At 41.8% G+C, this 16,312-nt stretch overlaps 2 protein-coding genes across 3 annotated transcripts in view; one reads left to right on the top strand and one right to left on the bottom strand.

Annotated features, from left to right (window-relative positions):
- The window catches only part of LOC311243051 (uncharacterized protein), a 96,953-nt gene extending 91,444 nt beyond the window's left edge, over positions 1 to 5,509 (top strand). The window contains exon 23 of the mRNA XM_084332122.1: positions 5,373 to 5,509. Within this exon, the coding sequence (XP_084188248.1) occupies positions 5,373 to 5,432 (60 nt within the window). The 3' untranslated portion in view covers positions 5,433 to 5,509. The remainder of the gene's footprint in view (positions 1 to 5,372) is intronic.
- Positions 5,448 to 16,312, bottom strand: part of matr3l1.1 (matrin 3-like 1.1) — a 66,797-nt gene continuing 55,932 nt past the window's right edge. For both annotated transcript variants that reach the window (XM_084331544.1, XM_084331545.1), the window contains exons 20-22: positions 16,033 to 16,153; positions 13,609 to 13,730; positions 5,448 to 7,518 (exon numbers count right to left, since the gene is read on the bottom strand). In XM_084331544.1, coding sequence (XP_084187670.1) covers positions 7,486 to 7,518; positions 13,609 to 13,730; positions 16,033 to 16,153 — 276 coding nt within the window. In that variant the 3' untranslated portion in view covers positions 5,448 to 7,485. The remainder of the gene's footprint in view (positions 7,519 to 13,608; positions 13,731 to 16,032; positions 16,154 to 16,312) is intronic.

Below are 16,312 nucleotides of genomic sequence, written 5' to 3'. Positions count from 1 at the left end.
TAACACTTTGAGTGCCAGCAGGGGGCACACGATTTATCGCTTGAATGCCAGCCTCTTTAGACAGATTTTCCGATATTTCATGATTTTCGCGGAGCTATTTCTATATTATGGCTACAGATACAGTTCCGTTTTATACCGTTTTGAAAAACGAACGTTTTTGGAAATTTCCAAAAAAAAGAAAAAAAGATTCTGTGATTCAGATTTCTTTATTCACCATTTTGTACAGGTACAAAATGGAACGTGATTTGACATTACAGTGCATGATTGGTTTTCACAAATAGGAACATAATAATAATAATAATGATAAATAAATAAGTGCGAAACAGTGAGACAACAATAAGACAGTAAAGTGCAGTGGTAGGGGACATGGAAACAGTGCAGCACAGTTCAAGTCCAGAGGTCCAGCCCTAGCAGCTCGCCATAGAGGGGGAGCAAGGGGACACCTGACTCGTTTACCAGGCGAGCTGCTGAGGGGAAGAAGCTGAGTCTATGGCGGGACTTTAATGTCTTGGGCAGCCATAGCCCCCTGCCGTGGGGGAGCATGGTAAAGAGGTTGTGACCCAGGTGGGCGGGGTCTGCCATGATCTTCCTCGCCCTCCTCAAGGCCCTGGAGGGAGGGAGGGAAGGGTGCAGCCGATCACCCTCTCTGCTGATCGTATCACCCGCTGCAGCTTGGCCTTGTCCCTGACCGTGGCTGCAGGGAACCAGGTGAGGATGGACTGGATGATGGCAGTGTAGAACTGGACCATCATAGTCCTCGGCAGCCTGAACTTCCTCAGCTGACGTAGGAAGAACATCCTCTTCCGGGCCTTTTTATTGAGAGCGATGGTGTTCAGCTCCCATTTCAGGTCCCGGGAGAGTGTCATGCCGAGGAAGCGGCAGGACTCCACAGAGGCCACCGGGGTGCCTCCCAGAATGATCGGGGTGGGGGGGGCTGCCTTCCGCCTGAAGTCCACTACCATCTCCACTGTTTTCTGGGCGTTGAGGTCCAGGTTGTTGCAGCTGCACCAGCTCAGCAGCCTCTCGATCTCCCTCCTGTAGGCGGACTCGTCCCCCCTGGATATGAGACCCACCAGGGTGGTGTCGTCCGCAAACTTCAGGAGTTTGACCGAGGGGTGTACAGGGAGAATAGTAGTGGGGACAGAACGCAGCCCTGTGGGGAGCCAGTGCTGATGGACTTGGGATCGGAGATGTTAATTCCCAACTTCACCCGCTGTGACCGGTTTGTCAGGAAGTCCGTAATCCACCTGCAGGTAGAGTCCGGCACCTGCAGCAGGGACATCTGGTGCTCCAGGATGTGCGGGAGGATGGTGTTGAAGGCCGAGCTGAAGTCCACCAACAGAATCCTGGCGTAGGTCCCTGCAGTGTCCAGGTGTTCCAGGACATAATGCAGAGCCATGTTCACAGCATCGTCCGTGGAACGGTTGGCTCTGTATGCAAACTGCAGTGTATGCAAACTGCAGGGGGTCCAGAAAGAGGGTCTGTGGTGGACTTCAGGTGGGCCAGGACAAGGCACTCAAAGACCTTCATGACCAGACGTCAGGGCGACTGGTCTGTAGTCGTTAAGGCCTGTGATAAGATAATCGCCCTTTAATGGAATACACAAAACGTCATTTTTCGGCCTATTTATGAATCGTTTTAAAATAAACGCTAGATTATAGATAGTATATTGTGTACTTATGCATGCTAGAGAAGCGGGCTGAAAAATCGATTATCTATTTCCTGGTCAGCGCACACACATACAGGACACGTTGTGATCTGCTGTGAAAAAAACTGATTACCCCAAGACTGGTAATATAGTTCCTTACCTCACATCAGATGTTCTGCAAAAAGATTATTCCAATTCCTAATCGCCATTCCAAGTATCAATCGCTTTTATTGATCCAACGTTAGGTACTCTAAACGCATATTCCACACTGTTCTGAGGGTCCACAATGAATCCGATCGGCTCGGGTTACATGCCTGAGAAGTAAAATGTGGATTCCGGAGTTTTCTTTTCTCATCCATTTTCATTGAGTCCAATCCAATGGGTGCATTACCATCCGGGAGACGACAGGGGGCGGTATTTTCCCTGTTCGAGCTCATACAGTCCCAATGGTAACGTGAGGCTGGATGGATGAAACATTTATGGATATCGCTAATAAAAGCAATAACGATTAAATAACAAGATTTCGTCATTGGCACTCAACGCATGGCATGAAATAACGAGATTTCTCGTGGCTGGCACTCAAAGTGTTAACGTGTAGTGCAGTCATGTGTATTGGTGCTGAACAAGAATACCTATATTCAGTAAATAATGCTTCTGGGCGCGGTGTGGGTGAAGGCTGGTTCTTTCATCGCCCTGCCATGTGGAGGCTGGTTCTTTCATCGCCCTGCCGTGTGGAGGCTGGTTCTTTCATCGCCCTGCCGTGTGGAGGCTGGTTCTTTCATCGCCCTGCGGTGTGGAGGCTGGTTCTTTCATCGCCCTGCGGTGTGGGGTGGAGGCTGGTTCTTTCATCGCCCTGCGGTGTGGAGGCTGGTTCTTTCATCGCCCTGCGGTGTGGTGTGGAGGCTGGTTCTTTCATCGCCCTGCGGGGTGGAGGCTGGTTCTTTCATCGCCCTGCGGGGTGGAGGCTGGTTCTTTCATCGCCCTGCGGGGTGGAGGCTGGTTCTTTCATCGCCCTGCGGTGTGGGGTGGAGGCTGGTTATTTCATCGCCGTGGAGGCTGGTTCTTTTCATCGGCCGCTGTGTGGGACCGGCCTTGGGCTGCGCAGGCGCGTGGGGGCCTGCGTTGCTGGTGCCAGGTGCACATCAGAATTACAATCAGACTTGACATATCAATACCTGGATCTCTCATTTTAACCATTTCCTCCTGCACCAACACCCCTTACCCTAAACTGGGTTTGTCCCAAACAAATGATCGATAAAACTAAATAAATCACACAAAAAAATAAAAGTGGGTCCAAAATGAATGTTTATATGTTGCATGCATGTGTATTCCCTCACGTGAAATGCACTTGATTAGATAAATGACATGCTGGTGCTATAGTTTGTTATTCATTACTTGAGTATCACTTATTTTAATTTTTGTGAACCTGGAACACATGTTGGTAACTAATTACGTATTAATATTTAAACTGAAAGTGACAGGTAATCAGGCATTAAAGCGTTCCGTCTCGAGACGGATTTCCGTCAATTTGATTGGAGTCGCGTGACGGATTAATGATTTGTAGACGGAACAACATAAGCACCCACCAAGCGCCAATGGCGGGCAGGTTTGGCGAGTGACATTTGCGAGGTCTGAGGTCTGTCCGCCACATGGCGGGTAACAAAATAGTAATGTAAAATAATTAAAACTGCAGTGTGTTTTGGTCTTAAGACAGTCTCCTTTTTTGCAGCCTTGCGCGAATCTCTCCTTGTTTACCGACGTCACATCCACCACCTGCTTATGTACCTGCTTGCACTGTAACGTTACGCACGCCTGCTATACCGATTAGCTAACGTTAGCTTAATAGCGTTAAATAGAAGGAGTAAGCCGGCCACTAAAAAAAACCACCGCGGTTTTCTCAGATGAAAAGGATGAGTGGGACCACCTAACAAAAAAGTTTCGAGAGGAATGGAAGTTTGAAGATAGCGGTGTTTCAAGACTGCTCTTATCATCACCCTGAAATTCATCTTGGCTGAATGACAGGCTAAACAAAATAGCCATGTGAGCATCAACTTTTCGAATTGAAATGATAAATAAGCACATCGTCTCATACTGGTTTCATAATACGTTTCCGAATGGACGTTTGGATTAAACAAAGTATGCAGTGATGCTTTCCCAGCGGAACACAAGCTGCTTAACATTACAGGTATGTGTCATGCACGTTAACGCAGCTAACGTTAAGGTAGCAGGAGCCGGCCCGTCGGCCAACAAAGTTGTTTCAACAAATGTATTCACAAAATGGATTTATCATTCAAACGTTATTGAAGCCTCCCGTGACCAGTAAGTAGGTACTACTACTCAACCACAGCAATGTTCACTATGAATTGAAAATGGGAGACCCTGATGTAAACAAGACAAACGTCTTTCTCTGGTCTCCCCTTAACAATTGTGTATTGAGCTGTACTGTACTGCAATACCATTCTGCAATCTGTTAAATAACGTTTTCATTCAATCGCTATGTGCCTAAAGTCAAGACTCTACACAGTACTAAACTAGAAAAAACCTGCGAGTAAGTCATTACTAATCTGTATGGGAACTGACAAAAAAAAGTAATGGTAATGCTTAAAATGTATTATTGCAGAGGCAAAAGGCGTGGCGAAAATGTTTGGGTGCACCTAAATGAAAAAGTTAGGCGCACTGGTGCAACCAATGTAAAAAGTTAGTCTGGAGCCTGAAATTTGAACTACGGTATACACGATACTGAATTTGAACTATACAATAATACTGAATTTGAACTATACACAATACATCATTTGAACTATACATCATTTGCATTCAACACCTTAGCCAAGTCCTTGCCAAATGCAGTGAAATCTGAGGAGCTTGGTCAACTGAATGAAGAGGTGCGAGCCTACCAGATTTAGGAGCACAGGCCAAACACTGAGGAGAATACTGAACAAATCGATGTTGACTGGTGGAGTAAGATCTTGGCCACGAAGACGCCAGAAGGAGGGATGATATTCCCCATTTTAGGGAAGTTGGTAAAGGCCCTTCTGTCATTGTTCACTGGCCCTCTTGTCGAAGGATCATTTAACATCATGGATGACATAATTGAAAAAGACAGGGCCAGGCTGAACATTGAGACATAATTATGAAGGCTTAGCCATTATCAAGTCCCACATGAAGGCAACAGAGAAAAACGCCTCAAATGGATCAGCCCTGCACTGAGGAGCATGAGCCTGTCTTCTTATGAGAGATACCAAAGTCATCTGAAGAAGGGAATCGACGTTACCATAAATCATAGGCTGATCTACGCTACATTCTCTTTAAACATATAAAATGTTACAGGACAGTTTTAAAATGCTATTTTACTGTATTTGCCCTATACACAATACATAATTTGAACTATACACAATACTGAATTTGAACTAGACAATACTGAATTTGAACTATAGACCATACATCATTTGAACTATACACAATACTGAAAAGTTACAGTATGTAGATTTGTTTATTTGTATGACAAAGTCAGTCAACCCTTGCAATCAGTTTCATTTAATGAATTGATATTACGTAAAAGCAAACTGGCAATAGAAAAGATGTTCAAAATGATCTAGTTCCCTTAAAACGCTAATAAATAAAGATTAAAATAAGAATGACTTGGCCTGAAAAAAAGTTTAGTCAGTAGTTTTTTTTTGTTGCTTTAATCCCAGTTTAATCTTCCCATGTCTCTCCTCTCTTCTAGAAACACCTGGAGAAAGAGAAGACACAGGGCAATCGGAAAGGAAAATCTGTTACTGTGTAACGACACGTTAAAGGGGCAGTTCACTCAAAAGAATGGCACCCAGAGTGCCATCTATCCATCCAGCTAGTTTCGGTGTGATTTGTAAGTTGGAGATATCCGTTGTAAAGATGTCTGCCGTCACTCCCAATACAATGGAGGTGAATGGCACTTGGTTTGTTGCGCTCAAAATGGCACCACATATTTTTTTAATCCTTTAGTCCAGAAATGACCTGGTTTCAAGATTTACAAACGTTGAGTAGTTTAACCCATTCTCCGCCAATCAAGTATTAAGGCGGGTTTCTCCGCCATGCGTTGTCTGCCAATAACTCTGTAAGGTGTTTTTGAGATCAATATTTCATATTTTCGTCATGGTATTCATATTTCACCCACGGAGTCTTGGGTGATGCTGTCTGAGCCATCACAACTCTGCAACGCTTCAATACCGCCACCTGGTGGCCGATCGGCGAGTTGCCAAACCGGAAGTGCCGGGTCCGTCCCCTATTTTCGTCCGGCCACTCGCTTATCGTCCCGGGGCTCAATACAGACACCGTCGATATGGATCTTTGCCATAACTCAATAATTTGGACGTGTGTATTAGTAATATACAAACCGGAAATGGATCGCATCGATCAACATCCCATAATTGGGATCAGTTTGCTCCACTCTCATCGCCCAACGCTACGAGGAGACTGGGGTGAGTTTCAGCGTTTTTCTTTACCATTTTCGATACAAACTGCTCTGATCATCAATATATCACCCATACTACATAAATCATTTAACGTCTGTCATTGAATTATAAACGACCCCCCCTCCGTTCACCCGCAGATGACCAGTATGACGTTTAGGACCATGTACAGTTGACATTTTTAATATAACGTTGATCTGTATCAAACTGCATTTGATCATCTAATATATGCATTTATGCCTATATCTCACGTTCTATGAAATACAGCAGAAAACGATAAAAACATTTATACTCTAGACGGTATTTTAGTATGAATAAAAAAGTAAAACGTTCCTACAGCCTGAACGATAGATAATTGATGTTGAATGGGCCATAGTAATGTCAATTTAGCAATACAATTTAAAAAGTTATAGCCCTGCAAAGAAGGTGAACATCTCCATAGACTTATAGCGCTGGCAGAGAGGGTACAATGCCCGGCAGAGAATGGGTTAATGTAGGAACTATTTTCTACTGAACACCCACGTACATGACTCTAGTTTGATCAAGTATCGTTTTCCACGGAATCAGTTAATTAGATGCTACTGTGTCCAAGTTTGTCTCTTTAATCACTGTGCAAGGATCAAACTTTGAATGTGTGAACCAATGTTTTTGTATGCCTCTATTCCTATAGTGAACTGTAGCCAAATGAATGTTCCTGTATGTTTAATTTTTTATTCAACTTTCAGATCTGTGAGCTTATTGAATACTTCAATGCTATTAAAACTTTTAAAAATCACTTTCTCAAGGTATTATTGGACTAGTACAGTAGTATAAAATGTTTTATGTATTGTAAATGTGCTGTATTCAATAAGATTAATTTAAAAATTTCCAAACAAACATGGGTTGTTTTCCAGACAGAGTTTGAGGTGAACAGTGAATAAAATTTTACAGTCTTTAAGGTGTAAGGTAGAATTTATTATCAATTGCACACATATTTTAAATCCTGTATTACATCCATGTTCAATGTACATAACCAATGTCCAAATCTATCAGTCATTGAGTACATTTAAAATGTAAACCCAAACTCCTGTTGGTATTCAAGTATTAGCTGAGACATGTTTTCTAACTCTTTGCAGTTAGTGTTTATATTTGCACTTACAGTAATATTACATGAGACTAATGATCAGGAACAGAGAAATATTAACAGCTTCTCCCAAAACCTGGAATACTGTATGGAAACGCAAGGGCAAAACGAAAAGAAAAAAAAGTGACTCAGATCTTCTGGTTCTTCTGTGTCTCGAGGAATGAAATGTATTTATCACTCATGTTGAATCTGGCCGTCTCAGCACCTTCACAGGACTGCAGTGGTGCTCAGCTGGCCGTCTCAGCACCTTCACAGGACTGCAGTGTTCAGCTGGCCCACGGGTCCCGTCCAGTATGATCCTGGGAAGGAAAACACATGGGTTTCAATAGTGTCATTGAATGAATGATTTTTATTTTCAAACAAGTATACAAACAAATGTTAATTTGGTTTACCCTGTTCGAAAAAGGAGTAGGAAGAAGTATTGTCTGCATTTGTATCTCAGTCTTGTTTTTTTACTCATTGTACTACTACTGTATGAAGCACATCCTCAGGGGCTCATACAGAACAAAGCATTTCACTGTAAAGTACGTGTATTTTATTTGTGACAAATAAATAACTTGAAACTTGTACACTTTAATTCCTACCCTTTTTTTAACTTAAAGGGGACATGCATTGCTATTCCTAGCACTATTTGGGCAACTTTACACAATTCCTGTGAGTTTATGGAACACCCCTGTAAGGTTTTATTAAAAAAATAATAATTTTATATTTCTAATCAAGTACTCCGAAGCATCATTTCTCACTTTGGATTTCAGGCTGTTGGCCTGGCTCTGCCCATAAACACTTTAGTGACAGTCACCCACACAGTCTGCGAGTGACAGATTGAGGGGGATACTAATTAATTTCGCCGCGGGGCATAATCCCACGGGACAATGCATTGGTAACTTGTTTCAAATGACAATATACCTGTGATTATTATTGTACGGATCTGAATACAGGCATGGGAGCATGCGCAAAGATATTACAGTGATATAGTGCTCCCGACTCAAGAGAGAGGGAGAGACAGATGTTGAGGGAGAGAGAGGCTCATACGGAGCGATCTCCTCTGTCTCTCCCAGAGTCCCCCTGTATCACGACTCGAAGCACGCTCTCGGAGCGACCTCTCGTTTTGAGGAAGTGTCGGGTTACACTGCACTATGACCATAGAGGGGGCGTTACTGCAGATTCACGTCAGGAATACCGTCAAATCAGAACAGTTTAGTTGAGTGAGGGAGGATCTCGTGAACTCGAGACTAGACTGATGAATATGCTAATTAGAGACACAGACCCATTGGGTCTCATTCCCGAACGAATTTACGACAATTTCCTCTTAGGCAGATTTCTGCCCATTTAAGACATATTAGGGCTGGTAACGCGAGTCCCCAAATTTTCCTGAGATCAGATTTGAGCGTGGCTGAGAGCAGATTTAAGAGTGCTGAGGAGCACTCTTATGATTGATAGACAATTGAAAATTTTATTAACTTGACAGACTGTGTTCTCATAGTGATTCCTTCATGTTAACGCTACAGGCCTCCTTGGAATTAATTACTTAATCATAATTAAAATAAATGACAATATTTGTACGATAAGAAATTACGCATTTGATGTCGGAAAAATAAATAATATGGATTCATCCGATCACAGGGCAGCTCCTTAACCATATCTGAACCAGCTATTTTGGACAAATGTATAATTACTTTAATTAATATGCAATTATTGTGAAATGATTGAAAATAATAATTATTTAATGCCTTCTGTGGAATTTGTATTTCTTACACATCTGTTTTAATGATTAATTATATACATTTGAAAGAATGCAGGTCAACATGCAATGTATCCCATTGATTGGTATACAATGGGACAGACCTTTGATTGATTGATAACTTTATTAACAGATTGCAGAATGGGTACAGTACAGCTCAATTACATAAGGGGATGCAGACCAGAGAAAGACTTTCGTCTCGTTTACATCAGGGTCCCCCATTTTCAACTCATCATAACATATATGACACACATGACATACAGATGGACAGTACTGCTACATCTATACATTTATGACATACCAGATTTGCAAATACAGTACGGTTTGTGATACAAAGAGTCCAGAAAAGAGAGCATATACATTTGACGTAGAAACTTGGAGGAGGTTGGGTAGGAGGGGTGGGTGGGGGACACTGTACAAGCAAAACTACATTGGAATATTGACAAAACCATACTTGGTCATTTACTGTACATTTATAGCTATAAACCTGCATTCCTTCGAATATATCAATAAATTAAACTTATATTGAAATACACTATATAGCCTATATACACCAACACTGAAATGACAGTGGATAAATAAATAAGAACTAAAGCTAATCACATGGAAATAGCAAGTCTTGTGTGCGCCAGTATGGCCTACGTGTAATGAACAGTATAGGCTTAAAATATTCTAGTTGTTTCATTAGGATTTTGTAGATACTATATATGCTCTGCCCTACGTACAGTATAAGTACAGACTGTACCTATACTGTACGTAGGGCAGAGAATATAGTATCTACTAAATCCTAATGCAACAAGTCATTAATGGAATAATAAGCCTATACTGCGTTCAGTATACTGCGCACGCGTGTGTGCGCGCGCTGCGGCAGTTGTACCACGAGCTGTACTATATGACGACAATACATTAATCTAATCTCATTTCGATGGGTCGCGCAAGACACTTCCGCATCCATTTCCACACAGCTGCGTTATGACTTTGCCTCATAAGGAGCTCTGGAGGCGTTGTTTTGTATGCAAATGACCTGAACGGGAACACGCTTGAGTTTAAGACAGAATCACATTCGCCAAGCAGATATCATGTCACAGGTGTAGGGCTGACCCCTATTAACACTTTCAGTGCCACCAGGGGGCGCACGACTTAGTGCTTGAATGCCACCATCGGCGCCAATGTTAACGTTAATATCGCCTAATCTATGTACGACTTAGTGCTTGAATGCCACCATCGGCGCCAATGTTAACGTTAATATCGCCTAATCTATGTTTTAAATTATGGCTATGTGTCTAATCTGCCCGTCGCTTATCAAAGAATCATTTTCCAGTCAGTGTTGTCAAGGCAGATTGGTTTTTTATCGCTTCATTTCCGTTTGAGAGCATTTTGAAAAGCGCCCATTTTCAGGTGAAAAACAGCCCATTCTGTGATAATCGCCTTTTACTGGAATATTCCAGAACGTTGATATTTGTCGGCCTATTTATGAATCGTTTTCAAATAAACGCTAGATGATCAATAGTATACGTGCCCGCACGCACGTACGTACGTTCGAGGCGCACGCTGATAATAGCCGTTTTCATTTCCTCATGGATTTTACAGTGAAACCGATAGAGCACATATCAGAAAAAAGCTTATATCTCCTCGAAAACAAGTCTGATTATCCTAACACTGATAACATAGATTCCTTACCTGACATCAGATGGTATCCAAATGGTATATTCCAATTCCTGATCACCATTCGAAAAAATCGATAAGTGTATAGATCTAACGTGTATAGAGTAGAACTCATGATCAGCGGGGCTCAGAGGATCCAGAATGAACTCTGGTAACCCCGGCTGCATCAGTGGACTGGAAAATGTGGACTGGAATATTTTTTTCCCCCCATCCATTTTCATTGAGTCCATTCCATTTACCATTTACCATCTGGGAGACGATAGGGGGCGATCGCCGGCGGCCCTTGGGTAGGGTAGGCTCGCGTTATGCAATATGATTTCAGATCGCTAAAAAAAATAAAAATTCCGAGAAATCTCGTGAGTGGCTTTCAACGTAACTATCGTAAACCCGAGATTAGCCGTGAGTGGCAGTCAAAGTGTTAATCGATTAGTCGACGCGGATTAGAGGAGGCCTAGAAGCGTGGCTAATGCTAATGGCACGCATACCAGAGGCTAACTGCCTACGAAAACAGGCACAGAGGCACTGAAAGAGGATTTCACCCATCTAATGAACACACTAGACAAATATCAAGATGTATCCATCAGTGGACCAATTGCATGCTTTTGCAGAGGACAAGAAGCCTTCAGTCGACTCCTTCAGACATTAAGCACCCCCCACAGCCCAAATGGAATGATATTAAAAAAAAAAATTAATTATACTTTTTTTTGTCGACCAATAGTCTACTAACGGCACATTTTGGCCAATCCTAGTCGACCATCCAAATCCTTAGTCGGGGACAGCCCTACACAGGTGCGACCGTTTCAGCCACTTAAGACATATTACAAGCACGTTCGGGACTCAGAGTGAACTTGTCATTGATTCCGTCTCAGTCGGTTCCAAGATGAGTCTTCCAAAATAACTCTTTGGACAATTTTCGGGAATGAGACCCATTGATACTAACTCCTATTACTATAAAAACATGCTAAACACAGAAAAGCCATTTATAATGCATATCCCCTTTAATTATATAATTTTCTATTATATGAATAAACGCTGTATCTATACAATCCAATACATAAAGATGAAAATATAATTAATATAAATAAGTGTGATGTTACGTGGACAGCTTTGACGCAATTAAAGTAAATGACAGGTACCAGTTGCTGGTTACTTGCTGTATGTACAGATATATAATTTCATTGTACTTACATGGAAGCATTTTATATTACGTAAACATAAAATGCGGGCCACTTATTTGTCAAACACTTAACATTTTAAGTTTTTAACCATTTCAACAACTTTGGGTTAACAGTTCTGGGCGCTGACATGTTGAATTGAATGTGACTCGAGTCAAATGTTATGTTCCAATCAAGATGTCAGCCAGTAAACAGAAAAGGCTTACCATTGCCAGGAAGTTACCACTTTATATCACAATGTTGCTAGATTAGAATTATGGACCATATCTGACTGCTGATTTATTGTACACATAATCTTACACACATCCAAAAAGAAAGTGTTTTGCACACATTAATTTAGTTGACAGTTAAATGAGTTTGAATATAGCCACCAGTGAAGTCATCGGGATATTGAATTCTTGTGTCGAGTTAATTCCAGCTCCATGAAATGATGTAGTAGATGAAAAACTAAATAAATGTGTGCAAAACTGTCAGACTTTTTGGATGTGTGCGATGATATGTGCAAAATAAATGTTGATTTATTCATTATGATCCGTTTGAAAATTTGAAATATAGGCCTCTCTCTTATACATGCCTCCTCCTAATACAAGCCTGGTATCCGCTACAGTTGAAACAAATACAAGCCGGGGTTACTATTAGAGGAATTACGGTACATACAGACTGGGTGTAGCGAGTGCAACACCGTCTAACGTCCGTGCGGATCATTGGATCTGCAGTGCCGCAGCCCCATAATCGTCCAACTCTCGCGCAACGACTCGGCAAACAGTTGCGCGCGGGCCGCATTAACACTACATTTTGATGTCAAGTAGGGGGCCGCAAAATATCATCCTGCGGGCCGCAAATGGCCCGCGAGTTTGAGACCCCTGCACTAAATGCTCTGTATCCCTCTATCTCTCGCTCGTTCTCTGCTCTCTCTCTGTCGGCACCCGCGCCACATCAACCCGTTTGAGGAAGTGTCAGTATTTCCACTCGCTCTGTTGTTGAGCGAATTGTTGATTGTGGACGGTGACTACAACCAGTGCCTTATTCACGTCAGCGAGCGAGTCAAATCAGAATGGCTTAGTTCAGTGAGGGAGGATCTCGTGAATTCAAGACTGGACTGATGAGCCAAAATGAGAATTAGAGACACAGACCCCATTGATACAACCCCACATTGCTAGAAAACAATGCTAAACACTGGAAAAGGCCATTTATAAGACATGGGACCTTTAAGATAGAGAATCCACAGAACAGGAGTGTTTCGTTTCACCAGGGCCAGTTCTTTATCGCAGCGGAGAGAGAACAGAGTGAGGAGAGACCTTATGATCAGAATCTTGCTTTGCTAATCTTTTGTTTAATTTTCCTAAAACTTTTAAGTCGCATTTCATTCAGTTAGAATCCTCCCCTAGTTAAATAAACTTCCATTTGTTATACATTGAACTGGACCGTGTACACTTTTCTTCATTTTGCTCCGGGAAATATCAGGTTGTGCAAACTTAGTGTGGAATTCCAGAATTCCCACCGGCAGACAAGGCCTTATAACATTTTTTTTAACGCAGAGACGATCACATTTGAGGCAACCAACGAGCTGGACCCCGATATTGAACACTATAGACAATTTAAAAACATTATTACAAATCATATTTGTCCTATTTATTCAATGTCTAATCATCTTTAGACTATTATTAGAATTTAATATGCCTGTAATCTCAATATTCAAAGCATTAAAAATGAGAGAAACCTCAATATTTCTTCTGAGAATTAAATAACTGTCTAAATGAAATGAAAATACAGTTTCTCTATTCCTAAGAGATGATGTAAGTGGTCACCTTGTATTTCTGATAGTGGGAGATGGTGCTGCAGTGTCCGTTCTTGGCTTCATCCTCATCAGCATAGATCACTTTACACAGGTTACAGAAGTAGCCCACGACCGGTCGCACAAACTCTGCACCTGTAACAAATACAACCATCACTGAGTTAGTTAATTAATACTTCACCTATAACAAATACAACTTCACTGAGTTCATATATCACCTATAACAAATACAACTTCACTGAGTTCATATATCACCTATAACAAATACAACTTCACTGAGTTCATATATCACCTATAACAAATACAACTTCACCGAGTTAAAATATCACCTATAACAAATACAACTTCACTGAGTTAATATATCACCTATAACAAATACAACTTCACTCAGTTCATATATCACCTATAACAAATACAACAACTCTGAGTTAGTTCATTAATGCTTCACCTGTAACAAATACATCACTGAGTTCATATATCACCTATAACAAATACAACATCACTGAGTTAATATATCACCTATAACAAATACAACAACTCTGAGTTAATATATCACCTATAACAAATAGAACTTCACTGAGTTAATATATCACCTATAACAAATACAACATCACTGAGTTAATATATCACCTATAACAAATACAACATCACGAGGGCGGCTACGTGGCGTAGTGGGCAAGGCGCTCGCCACGAATGCAGAGACGCTGGGCTCGACTGTTCGAGCCCAGCGCTCCACATTGCTTTCAGTTTAGCTGGTCGTTCATACTAATACACATTGGCCGTATTAGGGGGTGGGAAACTGATGGGTGGGGATCGGGCGTTGTGGACAGCGACTCCTACAGGTCGGTTGGTGCGCCTGCACAGTAGAATCAGGAAGTATCGGGGGCAGCGTGAGCCTCCCACGCGTTACTCCTCGCCACTGAGAGATCGAGCTGCGCAGGTGAAAAGATGCGACTGCTGTTACCTCAAGTACCGGAGGGGACTTGTGCTATGTATGACTTAGTCCACATTGCAGCCGGCTTGTGGGAGGCAAGAAACAGCGTTCGTGACAGGGGAGGGTTGAATTGGATGATACGAAATTGGGATGGGAGAAAATATAGAAAATGGGAGAAAAAGTGGATCAAAAACTAAAAAAAAAAAATACAACATCACTGAGTTAATATATCACCTTTGTGCTCTCAAAAGGCCACTGGCACTTATATGCATATGTATTGGGATTGCCCACCAGTGGCCCGCTTCTGGAGGTCAATAGCGGACAAACTTTCAGATCTGTGTGGCTTAACTATCCCATTCACAGCTGTTACGCTACTCCTTAACGATATAACAACACTACCCGCGTCCGTACAACTGAAAAGGGTTGTCCTAGCGGGCGTCACAGCAGCGAAGAAGCTAATAGCAATGAGATGGAAGGAGCCTGAGAAGCTCACAGTGATTAACTGGTCCCTAACACTGTTGGATGTGATTTATCTTGAGATATCCACGGCGCGGGTGATTGGGGTGGGGCAGGCTGGGATTGACCTATGGTTCGCAGCAGCTGAGAAGGTCAGGACCGCCGTGTGCGGCTGAGCGGGGTTGGGGTGCTTGTTCGGGGGAGTCCGGCGGTCTCGTGGGAGGGGGAGGAGGAAATGTCTCGTCTGTCTCGTCTTTTGTGATGTCTTGAATTTAACTAGGGATTTTATTGGGGGGGCAGCTATTTAGCTAGTTCTTCACTATTTGGTCATCTATTAGATAGTACCCCTGGAATTTTGAATTTAAAAAGGTTGAACTCGGTTTTCTTTTCTTTTTGTCTTTATAATTTATAAATTGTTATATTCTGTATTATTATTGTTTTTGTTATTTTCCTGTGAAGTTCTGTGTATTGTGATTGTGATTAATGTGTTGTCTTGTTTCATGTAAGTAATAATAAAAAATTTGATAAAAAAAAAAAATACAACTTCACTGAGTTCATATATCACCTATAACAAATACAACTATAACAAATACAACTTCACTGAGTTCATATATCACCTATAACAAATACAATTTCACTAATATATCAATCAATCAATCAAATCAAATCCTTTATTTAACCAGATAAGCATCATTGAGATTAAAATCTCTTTTTCAAGAGCGATCTGGCCAAGCAAGGCAGCAGAAAGTTTCAACATAAAAAAGAACATCACAATAAAATACAGATAAAACATTTACATCAAGCTCCAATTTCAGGCAAGTTATCAAACAGGCAAATGATCAAACACAGTTGCACTGACCAAGGGAACTGAGTTCGTAGGATTTTAAAATGGCTTTGAATTCTCCGAGGGTGACCAGTCCTGGTAATTTTAGGTCCTCCTGTATCTTGTTCCAAGATGAAGGAGCAGCATATTTAAAAGCCCTTTTTCCCCTGCTATGACAAATGCAACATATTATGAATAACCCTAGGGCTACACTTGTCACTTACCGACAGGCTTAGTGGGTTTAACCAACTCCACAACAGTTTCCACGGGATCAGCTTGTTGTTCAGCCTCTTTCAGGCCACAGGTCTGCCTCTCCTCATCCATCACAACGTCACCATTGGTCTCCTAAAAAGGAAAAAACGGATTCAACAGATCAGCGTTTCTCCTTCCACCGAAGAGGTGTAACTTCACTTGCATTTGTTTCAGTGGAGGAGGGTTTTAATGCAATTTGTTTTGGTTTCAATTTAAAGTTAGAGGCCTTTCTATTTCGGGGGGAAAACATTG

The sequence above is a fragment of the Notolepis coatsorum genome, assembly GCF_963971535.1.
Source record: "Notolepis coatsorum genome assembly, chromosome: 16".
In the NCBI taxonomy this organism is placed as follows: Eukaryota; Metazoa; Chordata; class Actinopteri; order Aulopiformes; family Paralepididae; genus Notolepis; species Notolepis coatsorum.
This window is presented reverse-complemented; position numbering and strand designations above follow the sequence as displayed.